Below are 16,899 nucleotides of genomic sequence, written 5' to 3' on the forward strand. Positions count from 1 at the left end.
CACTATCAAAGCTACAAAAAAAGGTACCTCACCAACATCTGAAGAGCTGGCAGGTGCAGTACTGGATTCAGGAAGTGGAGCAGGCAGATTTATGCTGCCCTGCATAACAACTGGATTTGCAGAAGGCTTCCCCTCCAAAATCATCAAACACAAAATCTAAACATGTATAGTCCAGTCCTGCTCTTGTGTTCGTTGGCCACATAGAACTACTTTCTCCTCTTAAAGTTTGTTAATGACCTGAGTTTTGCTTCTTGAAAAGTCACAGTCTGTCATTTTAGGAGTGAGTTGCAGACTTTGGTTCAGTAATATGCCCATGTATGGCCTCCTTAGCTCTGAGGATGAGGAGCTCCTTATTTTGTCATACCGGGGCTTGCCAGCCCACGTTTCTGTTTACATCAGACCTGACCAAGTGGTAGGAGGCTCAATACGTCACCCCATCTCACCTAATGTTGAAAGGACAGACACGATGCTAAATTGGGGTAATAAACATCCAAAGAATGTAAAAGGGGCTACTGAGTAGACCAGAAGAATGTGTGTTTAGAGACAAATGTGAGCTCAGTTGGCCAAAACTGGGTCTCCAGCTAAGTCCAGAACAATACTACTATGCTATAATACAATACCAACACTCACTGCAATCAGATGTATTTTATTATGTTTAAAAACATAAAAAAAAGGATTGAAAGAGAGGGGACCAAGTCTTTCTGCATCATTATTTTTGGATCAGTGCTCTTTGTTTTTGATTACCTGTATGTCGTCAGCATATTTCCAGAACAGGTATTGATTATTGTGTTGTTTGAGTGTTATTCAGGTTTAATTTGCAATTGATAAACGTTCTGCTCACTCTTTATTGACTGACTTTCTTTTTTTATCAGTTGCAGAGCCAAGAAAGTTGGATAACCGCTTGCTTACACAATGTACACCGTGCTTGTGGTTCCCGGCGTTGCATGTGTAGCGTGGGTGTGCATGTGTGTGTTCAATTTGATTGCTGTAGGTGATTGACTGGACAGTTGCCATGACATAGACTCAAACTCCCACGCAAACAAACACAAAACCACTTTGATAAAACAAGTATGAATTTATTCTCTCAAGAACATCTCTTTTATGTTTTACAGTAAAAATAAATAACAAATAAGCTGATCTACGATGTAGAATTCCCATTTCTCTCTTAGATACAAAACATAGAACATGCAGACCGACAAAGTAAACAAGGAAACCAGAGGGAAAATGGTATAACTGGCACTTTGGTCGTCTGAAAGTGACCTCTCCGTCCTGGCCACTGAAGAGCACCCTGGCTCAGTTTCACCTCCTCCAGGAGACTCCTTTAAAGACACTGAATTTTTCCCAAAAATCTGCAAGAAATCGCAAAGGGGCAGCAGCTTCTTCCAGCAAAGCCAAGTAAAGACGCTCGCAAGGCCAACTGGCTCTGTAGCTGCCTGTGTGTGCGCATGTGTGTGTGCGTGTGTGTGTGTGTGTGCGTGTGTGTGTGTGCGTGTGTGTGTGTGCGTGTGTGTGCGTGTGTGTGTGTGCGTAGATCTCTGAATTCACCACCCACTCTCTCACTCCTGCTGCATCTCTTCCTTCCCGAGTCACCTCAATTGAAAAGTTGTATCACTGCCCTTGAAACATGGAGAAATCTTTAGAAAAATTGAGTACCAAAAAGGCTGAGGACGTAAAAGAAATGAAATACATCAGCACTCCGTTTTGCTTCCTACAACATAACATATACATCTGCTTTTGAAAGGGAGAAATGTATAAACTACTGAAGGAGATGCCTATATTTGGACTGTTCCTCCTGCTTTTTTTCTCGCTCCTTCTGCAGCTCACTTATATCATTAGCTCTCCATACTTTCGCAGCATCAGCATTAATAATTTCTTTTGGAGTTCGACTTTTCTGACTATGAATCTGTGAGTTTGCCTCCCCTCCATCAGTCTGCACGTCATGCAGTTTGTCGGTCTTAATTTATCTCCTGCTCTCTCTGGTTCCAGACTCTCATTTCTCACTCGGTGTATTTACAAATCAGACTGTTAGCACCTCATCTGTTCATCTGGCATGGCCCATCGTTGAGTCAGAAGTGATAAGCTCACTGACGTTTTTGCCTTTTGCAGAGCTTCCAGCATGTGAAGCCATTCATTCTGTTTTCTACAATCACACACACACACAGATAGCCATTCGAGTCAAAGCCACTCCATGTGACCTTGTGGTCTAACTTTTTGGTCCTCAAGATATTTTATCACAGTTTAGTCACACAGCGGCGAGCTGTTCCTTTTTTGCTGCATTTTTATATCTTATTGTGAGCAACTCTGTTCCATATTTACTTATTCATATTGCCTCCAGTGTAAACCTTGAAACCCCTTCAAATTAAAATATATTTTGCAAACATTGCCCCAAAGAGACGCATGATTCAGGAAAAATTCAGTATATCTTTTTTTATCAATATCTTCATCTGCATTAAATTGAACAATAATTACACATTGTATCCATGTCACAGAAAGACATTCAAAAACCCAAAATATCTGGCTTCCTGATAGGAAGCATTCAATCCATGTGGTTGTCGCAAAACAACAGCATATTTACAGAAAATGGAAGGATGGTATGAGTTAATGAATAACTATAGATGGTGGTTTATTACTTGTCTCCAGCAGGTTGCCGCTTCTACTGCCAGCACTGTCACTGCCTTTTCTCACTGCTGTTTCTTTAAAATGAAACTACCCTGCGCTTCTCGTCCTGTCGTTTTACCTGTCGGCCGTCCTTCTTCTGTGACCTCTCTGCATTCCTCCAACTTTCCTGTTTCTGGCTCTCTTCATCACAGTGTAATCTCCCTTCACTCGCTGCACACGGTGCTCTGTCACGTAGAGGCACAAGCCTTCACAGTTTTCCTGGATCAAGATGAAGGTGATTGGTGCTGGAGTACAGATACCAGTCTGAACATTCACGGAATACACGCCTATTTACATGACACTTTAAGTGGTTACAGTATTGTAATTACTGAGCACTGGTTCTAACAGTAATTGTAGTATTTGTAGCAGCCAGATACCTGGATGCACTAATAGCGCTAGCAGTACTGACTAAGTTTGAGATGACAAAATTGACAAAATCATTCACATCTGCTATCAAACTCCATTCAGATAAGTGATGGACTCAGCCCTCGTCGCCCTGATGACAGGGAACCGTTGCATGACTTCATACAGGTAAGACACAGAAAATCATACCTGTAGAGCATTGCAGATATATGTATTATGATCTTGGCTGAAGAACTCTTAGCAGCCCTGAAAAGTGTTAAGCCCTATAGATGGTAGATTCAAAATCTAGCCGCCCCCCCCATCTCCCTTGCTGTTGCTTGAGGATTTGCTTACAGCAGAGTGGGCAAAGGGGGTACAAAGAGTCATATAGGGATCCTTCAGCCTTTAAAACAGGCTGGAAGGAGAAGGGTCTGGGACTAAGAGTCTGATTCAGCCAAATAGCTGGTGCAGGTTGAGACTGAGGGTGAAAACAGAAAGAGCCATTAGTGAGAAGGTAGAGAGTTGCGACCTTCTGGGAGCGGAGGAAGATGGAGGCAGGTCGAACTCAGGTGGACATTCGAGCTCGAAGCACCGCACCGTGACACCTGAGTCCTCATTGCCGTAGTTTTCCCAGTACTCTTCTGGATCAAGTTTGGGCAGGGCCAGCTCGTCCTCCCCCAGCTCGTACTTGACTACCGACGTGGTCGTGGAGGGGCCTTTCCCGTACAAACCGGCCTTGACGGTCTCGGAGGACTTTTCAAAGACGCCTTTAGTGGAGGACTGGGGCTTGTTCTTGTGGAACCACCAGCGGGTCTTGGTGCTGAAGGTGGTGGTGGTGGAGCCGGCGATGGAGCCGGGGTCGGGCAGGGGGCAGAGGGCGAAGTCCATCTCGCGGAGGAAGCGGAGGTCCTGGCTCCGGCGGGTGGAAGGGGAGGCGCAGATCACTTCGGACGAGGAGACGCGGGCCTCGCGGAACCACTCCCACAGGGCGCGGGCCTCGCAGCCGCAGGACCAGGGGTTGGCGTTGAGGCGGAGGAACTCGATTCCCTGGGTGTCCCTCAGCGCCTGGCTGGGCAGCTCCGCCAGGGAGTTGTTGAAGAGGAAGAGCATGGTGAGGCGGCCCAGGTCGCGGAAGGCGCGGCGATTCACCTGCCTGATGCGGTTGTCGTGGAGGAGAAGGCGGTCCAGGTTGACCAAGCCCCGGAACACGTTCTCCGAGAGGGTCCGGATACGATTGCCATGCAGGAACAGTTGACTCAAGTTGATGAGGTCAGAAAAGATGTCATCTTGCAGGAAGTGAAGATTATTTTCCTAAAAAAGAAAACAAATATATAACAAATGTTAATCATGAGAAAAATCAAGCGCTGCATTTGATTTGCATCATCTGAAAGCAGAGGTGGACAGAGTACTCGACCCCAGTACTTGAGTAAGAGTACAAATACTACTGATCAAAATTTACTCCGTTACAAGTAAAAGTAGCTCAGTCAAAATATTACTCGAGTAAGAGTAGAAAAGTACTTGCTTTTAAAGGTACTTAAGTATCCAAAAGTAAATGCTTTTAAATTTACTTTAAGTAAAAGTAAGAGTAAGAGTAAATTTCTTATTTTCCACATCAGTAAATTGCTATATTTTTTCTAAATTAATTTAAGGATCTTTTAACTCTTGTTTCTGAGAATTAACTCTTTGAAACCAGCTGCACTGATGTGCTGCTTTTAGAACCACAATGTTATATAAAACCTGCAGAAACACCAAAAACAAATCAAATGAATGGGATCATAAGAGGACAGATGATGATGCAGAGTTTATTAACAATCATGAACTGAAACTAAATGAACCTGACAAACGCAGGCTACTTTGGCGGTATCGTTTTGAAGAGGCTTGACGTATTTCCGCTTTACGTACATCCCAGTGGAGAGCGTGCACTGTGATAGGTCTCCTCCTTTGACAAAAACAGCTTGTGTCCAATAGGATTTTAGGGAAGAAGAAAAAAGAGCAGACCTGAAAGTAACGAGTACTCTTCAGCCTTCCTAGAAATTTACTCGAGTAAAAGTAAAAATATTTGTCTTGGAAATGTATTCAAGTAAGAGTAATAAGTACCAAAGAAATCTAATACTCAAGTAAAGTACAAATCCTCTGGATATGTACTTAAGTACAGTACTCAAGTAAATTTACTCCGTTACTGTCCACCACTGTCTGAAAGTGGACATGTGATATTGTGTGTGAAGGTTGTGGGTGGTTGCATGTGTGCTGTGTGTCGGAGTTCTCAGCGCCCCCACCTGCAGGTAGAGGAACTGCAGGCTGTACAGCTTGTGGAAGATGTCATGGGGCAGGGCTGTGAGCCGGCAGCGGTGCATGTGGAGGCTCTGGAGCTTCTCAAGCCCGCGGAAAGCTCCCCCCTCCAGCCGGTGGAGGTTAGGGTTGTCCCCCAGGTCCAACTCCTCCAAGTCCCTCAGCTCACTGAAAGCCCCCGCCTCAATCCATGTGATGTTGTTGGAAAACAGCCAAAGAACCTGGAAAACATCATTCTAAATATAATAAACTGTGACAAAAAAGATTATTGCTTTCCTCTGGAATTGTTGAATGCTCTCTTCAACCTTTTTTCTTACCTGAGTTCCGAAGCCAAAAGACCCGACTCTGAGCTCCGTGATCCGGTTGTTCTGCAGAAACACGCGCTGAGACTCGTACGGCACTCCGACGGGGACGGCGGTGAAGTTTTGCGCCTGGCAGCTCACAGTCATGGGCGTCGGGTAGCACACGCAGCGGTGCGGACACGCCGAGGCCGGACTGAGCTCGCCGAGGACCAGCCATGCCAGCACCCAGAGGGAGAGACCTGCTGCAGGGGAGGAAGAAGAGGATCAGAGGATCAGAGGAGGATCAGAGGAGCTGGAGCTGTCCGCGGTGCCGAAACGCGCCATGTCACTCCACAGCGCGGGGACCAATCACACTTCTGTGTTGGTTTTGTGGCAGCTTCTATATCTAAACTATTTACTTAATTCCCTCATATTGCTTCTACAAATTTCAATTTTAGTTGTGCATAGCAATCATAATAAAAAGAACAGTTTCTAAGGTTATATTTCGACCCTGCGCTTGTGCGCACCGGCCATTACGCACAGGATTATCACAACAAAGTTCAGTCAAAATATAGAAATTATTTCAGAGTTATGTTTTAAAACTCGTATTTCATTACATTTAACACTTTTTTGCATGCTATGATGTTACTTTAAATCATAAAACTTGTCAATTCCTGATTCAATACAAGCCTAATTCTTTCGCATTTTACAGCATTCCTCCAATCCTGTCTATTTTTCTATTTTCCGTCAATTAATCAAAGATTTTTCAGAAGCAAAACTTAGAAATAATTGCAAAATCTCTAACAGATATAAAAATGAGCTTGGATCAGTGTGATCCTGCAAAAGCCAAAGAAGACAGAAAGAAAAACTTACTTCTGCAAGTGCGCATGATGGAGCTTCGTCGGCTCCGAGAAAGAAAAGAGTTGTCCATCCTGAACCAAAAGCCCAAAGCGAGTTAGCCTGAGAAAGGCGAAGTAAAGCCTGCTATCTCCGCTGGTTGCCTGGTTCCCGAGTCGGAGCGACTGAGAGTGTGCCGGCTGTCGGCCACCGCGGCCCCATATATACCCGAGCAAGCCGTCGGCGCCTACGGCGGTGGGCGCCCTGGAATCTCCGACGTCACCGTCCGGGGTCATGAATGAGTGAGGGCGGCGGAGAAAAACGGAAAGAGGAGGGGCCGACCTCTGGGGATTCTCTCGGCGCGCTATACGCGCGTAAAAGCTGGTTGGAGACGTGCGCGCAGACTCTGTCAGAGGAGGAGACTTTTCTCGACGCACGTTGGATGAAGGGGGAGGGAGAGCTGAACGGTGAATGGAGGATGGAGGGAGGGATGGAGGGATGGATGAGGGAGGGAGGCACGGCACCGTGCCCGGTAATGATGACTGGGCTTTGTGGAGGAGAGGCTCGTTTCCTGGCTGCTGTTCTCAGAGACACTTATGGCCTGTTTCCGGCGCACTGTAGCCAGACAGAGAGAGGCTGAACAAATCCGACATGCTTTAGTCTTACAAAAGGAGGGTGCCCCCGAAATATGATTCAGCCACCAAGGAGCCAAAACCGAGTCACTCAAAACAACAGTTAATTAGGAGTATGTGTTGTGGACGTTAGTGCGCACTCATGATGTTTGAATTTAAAGCATAGCCTGTGACATAATTAATGATGATGAAGAAGTATGAAAAGTCGTAAGGACAGTGTGGACAGAAACACACCCTCCTCTGCTATTTAAGGAAATTGGAGTAGTTGAAACAGGATCTTGACACTGGATGAGTCCAGGGAGCAAAAAGATGGAGTATGCTACTTCAAGTCCCCTCCCAAACTCACTGCCTGTACTTGAACACCAGCAGTTCAGTCGGTTACCACAGGAGGGAGGAGAAACATGTGCACCCTGCTGGAATCAGATGAAGGAACACGGAACGCCATCTTTCCATCCATCCATCCAAAATCCATGCCCACTAGATCCTGTAGACAAATATCCACCAACCTTCTGTTTACTCCTAAGGACCATTTAGAATCACCATTCAGCCTAACACACACACACACACACACACACACACACACACACACACACACACATACTTGTTTCCATGGTTCATGGGGACTGAGTTTGTAATCATCACTCCTGGGGACCACCCTTTCTAGAGGTTCTACAAGTCTGAAAAAAATCAGGTAAAGTATGCATTGGTCAGTAAGCCTAAACACACCTTCAAACCTTTGAAAAGGCAATGTAGTGTTTTCCCCATGCTACATGGGGACCTCCGTAAAAACGAGTCAATGTGTTTACAGGGGACACTATTTGCATAAATTTACATACTTCACACAAATGCGTATTTTACTTGTGGGGACCTTTTTTTTTTTAACAATTTTTTATTTTAATTCATTTTATGCCAACTTAAACAGGGCAGACATACAGTATGCGCATCTTTGTACCTTTGGTTGTAGCAGCATATTGTCCAATATACATTGAAAAACAAAAACCGGTACACAACGTCCTACAACAGAAACATTTTATGTACATTTATGCTCGTCTTTCTCCTAGTCAACCCACCCATATACACACGCACTCAAACAAACACACAAGCAGCAACACTCAGTCCGCCTCACCCATACACACATCCAAATGTTAGCAATTAATCAACAAAAACAAAAAGAGAAACCCTCCCACCCCAGTGAGTGATCTGCAACCCCCCCCTCCCTATCTTTATACTTACATGGCAAACAATTTGCTAAATTCTCCAACATATTGCATCTGGGAGTTTAACTTCTACTGTAGCGGTATCTAGAAAGATGCAGATTGACTCATTTCTAATCACTCGTGTTGTGCAAGTGATGAGGATGATTCTTAAAAGGATGGCCATTGTGACAAATTTCACTATTATAAATACTACCCATGTCAACACATTACCTATTGAATCGGTTCAAAACCTTCATGGCTATTTAAAAAATGTGCTAACAGGGTAACAGCTGTGCCTGAATGATTAGATCTGTGGAACTAACTCCAGTATCCGCTAAATATATGGAGACTGATTCCCAAGTGTAAAAAAAATATATATCATGTCCATACCTGCCAACATTGGGCTGTGAAAAAGAGGGAGATTTTCTGGGGTAGCGGTTGGAATGCTCCACTCACAACATCCCCGCTCTGATATAAACAAGGCGACTTTTAATGAGCTTTAAATCCCTAGCTACAATGAAATGTGCTAAAATGTACCTCCCAAAATGATTCTACAGCCTTCTTGGAGCCAAATAAGTTTACTATTAATAACAATAAAATACAATCTTTGTAGAATTTTCCAGGTTCCCTTTGTCCCCCAAGGACCTGTTGTAATTGTAGGTGGCAGACTTTGCAGCTTCAATCACTTTCTTGGAGGAACATACTTGTGGCCAGGGCTGGTATGGTTTATCCTGCAAGAAAGGAGTGCGCAAAGAGTAGAATTATCCATACTCATTGTGTTTTCTGTGAGGATCTTTTTCACCATGCTGAATGACCTCTCTGAGCTGGCATTGCTGTGAGGGATGCAGAGCTTTGCCTTCATCAGTGATGCCAGATTTGTAAAGCTCTCCTCTTTCCCTAGAAGAACCCAGAACCTTCAACTCTCTCTTCCTGTGGGAGATCCTTGCTTGCTATGACTTGATACTCCACCAACTCTTCCCTCAGCTTTTTTTCAAAGCATTTTCTCAAACAAAACAAATTTTCAAATAACAAAATAACATATTTTAACCATTTTCCAAACAATAAAATAACTGAAAAAATCTTCAAATATATTACACACACACACACACACACACACACATATATATATATATGTTATTTTGTGACTTGAAAATGTTAAAATATGTTTATGTAATGCTTTGCTGATGAGAGAATATGTTTCTCTATTTTTCTTATTTTTGTGAGGGGGGATATATTGTTTTTCGGCACTAACTTGTTCTCTACTATAGCTGATATAACATGAATTACTGTGGGATCGATAAAGTTCTTATTTTTGCCATCTGTGAAAATTAAACATATTATATTTGGTACCTAACTGTTTCCCAAGTATATTAGTGCGTGTGTGAATGAATAAATGAGACGTAAAACGTAAATTTCTTTGTAGAAAGGCGCTTTATGAAAATAAGTCCATTAACTTGTATTAGTTTACAGCGCAGTCTTGCCACATCCAATATGGCGGCGACGTTGACGTATTGGCAGCTCCATGGGGCGGAGCTTGGACGTAGGCAGTGCTTTTGGGTTGGGTTGCCAGGTTTGTCAGGAACCCGTTAATATAATACATCCATGCAGGAACCCCGACATGTGAAACACCATTGACTCATTTCACTTTAAAATCGGGAGATAAGCGGGAGAAATGACAAATCGGGAGCAGGGCGGGAGAAATGGTTGAAAATCGGGAGACTCCCGCTTAAATCGGGAGTGTTGGCAGGTATGATCATGTCTGGTCTTGTTAGCCTATGAAGACTGCGCTACTACTCAGTCAACTCATCCACACAAAAATCAAACCAATTTGACTTGTAAACCATACCTTTTATTTACAAGGTAAATTAGCGGAGAACTCTTCATTTCTTTACAAATTAAAATTTTGCAATTAACAGACAAACTCACAACAAATTCACAACTTCTGTGATACCATAAAACAAAACAAAAAAGCTTTTAAAGAAATACCTGCCAAACTGAACAATTGGCATCATAAAACTACATATCTAAGAAAAAAAAACAACTTCTCTACAACCCTTTTCTTTGTAATTGCCATACTATTTACCCAATATGTTTTGACTATTCCTTTTTTCCTCCCTTCCCTTCATTAGTCTAGATGGAAAGGGGGGTCCACGCGCACCCCCCGGATTTTTTTATGCCACCTGATTTTTTTTAATCCTTTAAATGTCTAGTTTCAGAATTTGGTCAGTGCCAAGATCAACTAATGTCTGAAAGCCTTCGTTTTCACACTTAATTGCATCTAACTCCAGACCAGAAAATTGAAATTTGAGATTGGCAAAGTAGCATATCCTATCATACATACAAGCCACAGAGACTAATAAACACATTTATTTTTTCTGCAACCACCGAGCAACGACCAAAACAACCTAGCATACACCTAGCAACCACTGTTAAGACCCTAACTACCCTAGCAACCACCCTAGCAACCACACCTAAAAGAACTTAAAACCTCCTTGGTGTAGAAGGAAAATGGGTTTCAAGGGTAACCCCTATTATTTATGTCATCTACTTTTTGTTATCATCAAAGTGTCTTCTTTCAGAATTTGTCAGGTGCTAACCTGAAATCATCTCCCAAAGGCTTTATTTTTTATCCTTGTACTGCGAACCCCGACCAGAAAACTCTAAACACCGACATAGTATGTGGTGCAACTTTTGTCCTAAACAACTTACAGAGACAAATTAATACATTTTTTAAGCCAACTCTGATAGGCCATCACGTAGCAACCACCTTTAAGACCCTAGCAACCACCCTAGCAACCGCCTCTGTAAGTTGTTTAGGACAAAAGTTACACCACATTGTAGATATTTGTGAGAAAGGCCTCAAACCAGGTCAGGTACCTATGAAAAATTAATCGTTTAAAGATCAACTTAGTAAGCAATTACAAGTTTGTCACTTATTTTTACATTAAGTAATAAAAGAATAAGTTAATAGATTATTAATAGATTACCTGGAGTAATTGTGGCCATCATACGCGAAGAAGAGATCCGCCATGGCGCCATTACAGTGATGGAAGAGCTCGAAGTTGTTGGTTTTCACAGCAACATCCATCATGAAGACCAGCCTCGCATGATCCATCACGCAGAGCCAGAACATTCCTGTTTTACCCAGATGTCCTCTGCGTACCTTGTCTTGGTATTGTTGGTACTGACCGATCAGGTTTAGGAGTGAGGGATCCTTCAGAGTGGTGTCAAGGTTCTCCGAAGAGCAGCAGTGGATGAGGTTGATTAGGGTCTCATGTGGGATGTCTGGCTTCTCGTCATCTAGGAAGACATCGAAGAGCAGCCGTTCAAGTGCTTCTGTGACTGCCTTCAGACTAAAGAGAGCCTTGGCATATGATTTCCCACTTAGGATGTGTTTCAGGCAACCACTGGTTGCGAGGCCTGATGTACATCTTGCAGAGGTATCTTAGCTGGACAACCTCTTTGCCTCTGATCACATTGGTAAGGATTTGTTATGTGCTGCCAACTTCTGGGCCTCCAGGCTGTCGATGTTGTCTAGTGCCTTCTCATCTCTCTGCTTTCCTCGCAAATGGTTTCGCCAAACTGTGTTGAAGAGGTTCCTGCATGACTGATGATACTTTGCTTCCATCGCAAAGAGGTCCTTGCCCTGCACTTTGCGATAAAGTGCATCCTTCTTCAATTCCTGTGCCCTGGGTTCAACAACTTTCCTGGCAGGCTCCTTGTGTTTCCAACTCTGAAATTTAGTAAGCTCTTCAAACTTGCCCTTGTACTTTGTTTCAGTTTTTTCACAGAAAATACACTCATTGGGAAACAAGAAGGAACAACGAGCTCCAAACTGACTTGTAAGAGATTTCAGATTGCGGAGGGAATCCCTTACAGACAATGATGGTTCAGCCTTTGATACTTGCAACCGAGATAATTTCCCTGTGAAGCATGTATAGCAGTTTTGATGTTTTGAAAGCGAGAAGCTATCATATCTACACAGAATTAGGGATATGAGACTCAAGGAACCATCCAGTTCACCATACCGCATGACAGGTATTTGTGACCAGATCCCATCAACACTAGATGGCTTGGATTTGGCAACAACTGGATATCATCAAAACTGCTATACATGCTTCACAGGGAAATTATCTCGGTTGCAAGTATCAAAGGCTGAACCATCATTGTCTGTAAGGGATTCCCTCCGCAATCTGAAATCTCTTACAAGTCAGTTTGGAGCTCGTTGTTCCTTCTTGTTTCCCAATGAGTGTATTTTCTGTGAAAAAACTGAAACAAAGTACAAGGGCAAGTTTGAAGAGCTTACTAAGTTTCAGAGTTGGAAACACAAGGAGCCTGCCAGGAAAGTTGTTGAACCCAGGGCACAGGAATTGAAGAAGGATGCACTTTATCGCAAAGTGCAGGGCAAGGACCTCTTTGCGATGGAAGCAAAGTATCATCAGTCATGCAGGAACCTCTTCAACACAGTTTGGCGAAACCATTTGCGAGGAAAGCAGAGAGATGAGAAGGCACTAGACAACATCGACAGCCTGGAGGCCCAGAAGTTGGCAGCACATAACAAATCCTTACCAATGTGATCAGAGGCAAAGAGGTTGTCCAGCTAAGATACCTCTGCAAGATGTACATCAGGCCTCGCAACCAGTGGTTGCCTGAAACACATTTTAAGTGGGAAATCATATGCCAAGGCTCTCTTTAGTCTGAAGGCAGTCACAGAAGCACTTGAACGGCTGCTCTTCGATGTCTTCCTAGATGACGAGAAGCCAGACATCCCACATGAGACCCTAATCAACCTCATCCACTGCTGCTCTTCGGAGAACCTTGACACCACTCTGAAGGATCCCTCACTCCTAAACCTGATCGGTCAGTACCAACAATACCAAGACAAGATACGCAGAGGACATCTGGGTAAAACAGGAATGTTCTGGCTCTGCGTGATGGATCATGCGAGGCTGGTCTTTATGATGGATGTTGCTGTGAAAACCAACAACTTCGAGCTCTTCCATCACTGTAATGGCGCCATGGCGGATCTCTTCTTCGCGTATGATGGCCACAATTACTCCAGGTAATCTATTAATAATCTATTTTAACTTATTCTTTTATTACTTAATGTAAAAATAAGTGACAAACTTGTAATTGCTTACTAAGTTGATCTTTAAACGATTAATTTTTCATAGGTACCTGACCTGGTTTGAGGCCTTTCTCACAAATATCTACAATGTGGTGTAACTTTTGTCCTAAACAACTTACAGAGGCGGTTGCTAGGGTGGTTGCTAGGGTCTTAAAGGTGGTTGCTACGTGATGGCCTATCAGAGTTGGCTTAAAAAATGTATTAATTTGTCTCTGTAAGTTGTTTAGGACAAAAGTTGCACCACATACTATGTCGGTGTTTAGAGTTTTCTGGTCGGGGTTCGCAGTACAAGGATAAAAAATAAAGCCTTTGGGAGATGATTTCAGGTTAGCACCTGACAAATTCTGAAAGAAGACACTTTGATGATAACAAAAAGTAGATGACATAAATAATAGGGGTTACCCTTGAAACCCATTTTCCTTCTACACCAAGGAGGTTTTAAGTTCTTTTAGGTGTGGTTGCTAGGGTGGTTGCTAGGGTGGTTGCTAGGGTGGTTAGGGTCTTAACAGTGGTTGCTAGGTGTATGCTAGGTTGTTTTGGTCGTTGCTCGGTGGTTGCAGAAAAAATAAATGTGTTTATTAGTCTCTGTGGCTTGTATGTATGATAGGATATGCTACTTTGCCAATCTCAAATTTCAATTTTCTGGTCTGGAGTTAGATGCAATTAAGTGTGAAAACGAAGGCTTTCAGACATTAGTTGATCTTGGCACTGACCAAATTCTGAAACTAGACATTTAAAGGATTAAAAAAAAAATCAGGTGGCATAAAAAAATCCGGGGGGTGCGCGTGGACCCCCCTTTCCATCTAGACTACATCCTTTCCTTCTTCATTCTTTCATCCCTCCTCCATTCCTTTCTCTATCCTCCTACCCTTCTTTCTACCTTCCCCTCAATCTCTCTTTCCTCCCTCCTTTCTGTCCTCCTTCCCTCCTTCCTCTACTTAACTTTCTTTCCTCTATCCTTATTGTGTCCTTATATAGACATTTAGATTAGACTACTTAGACATTTTTCTTTTTAAGGCGGTAATCCGGTTGTATACATAAAATTTCAAGTTCTGCCAGTCTCTGTTCCTGAGAGCTTCAGGTTCAGCCCTCAAACATTTTTCACAATCCCTCTTTGACGGTACAGTACAAGATCGGATTAACTGATTCATATGCCTCTCTACTGCCGTAATCTCTGCCGGCTGCCAGCGTGCTCTTTTCTGTGGAGCTTTACCTGTAAGTGAGGAGAGAAAAACAAAAGTTTTATTAACAGTGTAAAGGTGCGGGTATACTTCTGCGTCACACACACGCAGAGCACACGGCGCACCCGTGACGTCGTCACGGATCCTTCGGACTTCTCCGTCTCTCCATTTGGTCGCGGTGCAGTACCCCCCGCGGCCACTAGTTAGCGATCTTTTTCTGAATGGTTTATCCGACTTTTTCCGGTCACAGTAAATCAAAGAGATAAGGACAACTATTGTGCAAAAAACAAAAACAAAAAAAAAAAAAATCACATATAAACGAAGAAAAGAGCCCTGGAAGTTCACTACTGATTCAAACCGGAAACCGGAAATGCTTCGCTTTCAAACGAACCAATCACAGCCCTCTCGGTCTGCGTGTGGTCGGCGTCTCCTCGACGCGTAGTTACAATTTTCAGGAGGTGCACGTCACTGACGGCGCATGTGACGCCGTGTCCTCTGCGTGTACAAAAACCACACGCCGTAGACACGGCGTCGTTTTGACGCAGAACCATAATTCAGCCTTAAGGGAGACGCTACAGTTCCAAGTCCTGTGCCAGTACATACAGTACAAGTGAAATTAAGAGGCTGATCAGAGCTGAGATAAGCATCGGTCCTCAATTATTTGATCAGTTTACAACTGACAAATTTACAGCCGAGCCACAACTTGTGATTAGATGGCATTATAGGCCATAAGAAAGGCCCTTAAAAGTGCTTTAGTTTTTGAGGTTCCTTCCGGACGTGGAACAAACAAGAATGTTTTCTGTACACAGTGATGTTGATAGGTTTTCAATGTAGTGAGTCCCCAAAAAAAAAAGAGTAAAAAACAAACAAAAAAACATCACCTTTGGAGGAATATCCCACAGTACTGACTCCAGATGATGATCCGTGCTCTGCTGATGGCAGTTGTTGCTTGTCTGTTGAGTTTTCATTCCTCACAGCATCTGCAACAGTTTCCTCTGTTGACGGTTCTATGACATACACACAATGTACCTGATAAGACATACTTCAAATGCACTACAAACATTCTGGTCATAGAAAACAAAAGTAGGTCATTTATTGTTGCAAAAATGCTTCAAATTACAAAAAGAAAAATCTGTGCAAACAACAAGTTTCAAAAAACTGTTTTCTTCATTAACTATATCTAAATATTCTTTAATAATTGATCAAGTTGGGGTGATATCTACTTCACGTCACATTGTTGCATCCAGTATTAACTTGAGAAAAGTTTGTTTCACAAAAAAAGAGGAAAAAAAACAATTACCTTTGGAAGAATGTCCCACAGTACTGACTCCAGAAGATGATCCGTGCTCTGCTGATGGCAGTTTTTGTTGCTGGTCTGTTGAGTTTTCACTCTTCAAAGTATCTGCAACAGTTTCCTCTGTTGACGGTTCTATGACATTCACACAATGTACCCGATAAGACATACTTCAAAAGTGATACAAACATTCTGGTCATAGAAAACAAAAGTAGGTCATTTATTGTTGCAAGAATGCAACAATAACCTCAACCTGGTGGAGCAAGAGGAGTCACGCCGGCTCAGCTGCCTTCATCAATAAAACCCGGTCAGTTTATAATGTTTAAGTTGCCTTTAGATTACATTATTTTGAGTGTTGTTAGAGCAATTAACTACAGTGTTTGCACAGTACAGCGCTGACCCACCAGACCTCATTCACAAAAACATTTTAACAGTTGTTTGCGTGTCGTCTTGCAGACAGACCTCACAAAGAAACAATTCAGACTTTTTATGAATCTGCATCATGATATTGTCATTTCGGGATACTTTTGATCACTTTATTACGATTAAATCTCATGAAAATCTGAGTTTATTTTGGTGTGACTAATGTTTTGGTGTTCAGGCAGCGCACAACGCGAACCCTAGCGGTGAAATGAAATCCCTTATTACACCTTTAAAAACAACCATCTTACTCTTTTTTTTTTACATGAAATTACTGAAACATACCATCAACAGGAAATGAATGATTTCCATCCTCTCCGCATGAATCTTCCTCATCACTCCCCATAACGTTTTCTGCAGGAGACATGACACGCTTATAATTCGGTCAGACAAAATGAAAAGACGATACATCAAGTACAGTGAAAATCAAATATACCATTTGGGTCAATTGTGATTTCGTCCAAGTTCTTTCCATGGAACTCAGCCAGTCTTCCTTTCTCTAGTGCCAGCAGAACTTTACTGATCTTTGCCAGTTGCAGGGTCTTGTCAGGGAGTCGATAAAACTCTCGGTGGATCCTGATATCGTGACCAAGAAAGTTCGCTAGTTGGTCCATCTCGGTGTCAGTCATGTTGAGCACTGT

General features: G+C 42.9%; 1 protein-coding gene across 1 annotated transcript; it reads right to left on the reverse strand.

Annotated features, from left to right (window-relative positions):
- Positions 1–1,506: 1,506 nt before the first annotated feature.
- rtn4rl2a (reticulon 4 receptor-like 2 a) lies at positions 1,507–6,516 on the reverse strand. Its single transcript, XM_061733110.1, has 4 exons — positions 6,444–6,516; positions 5,607–5,833; positions 5,277–5,510; positions 1,507–4,311 (listed from the first exon to the last, which is right to left on the reverse strand). The coding sequence occupies exons 1-4, from the start codon at positions 6,499–6,501 to the stop codon at positions 3,451–3,453; spliced, it is 1,380 nt and encodes a 459-aa protein (XP_061589094.1). The 5' UTR covers positions 6,502–6,516; the 3' UTR covers positions 1,507–3,450.
- Between the last annotated feature and the right edge of the window lie 10,383 nt (positions 6,517–16,899).

The sequence above is a fragment of the Cololabis saira genome, chromosome 1, assembly GCF_033807715.1.
Source record: "Cololabis saira isolate AMF1-May2022 chromosome 1, fColSai1.1, whole genome shotgun sequence".
NCBI lineage: Eukaryota > Metazoa > Chordata > Actinopteri > Beloniformes > Belonidae > Cololabis > Cololabis saira.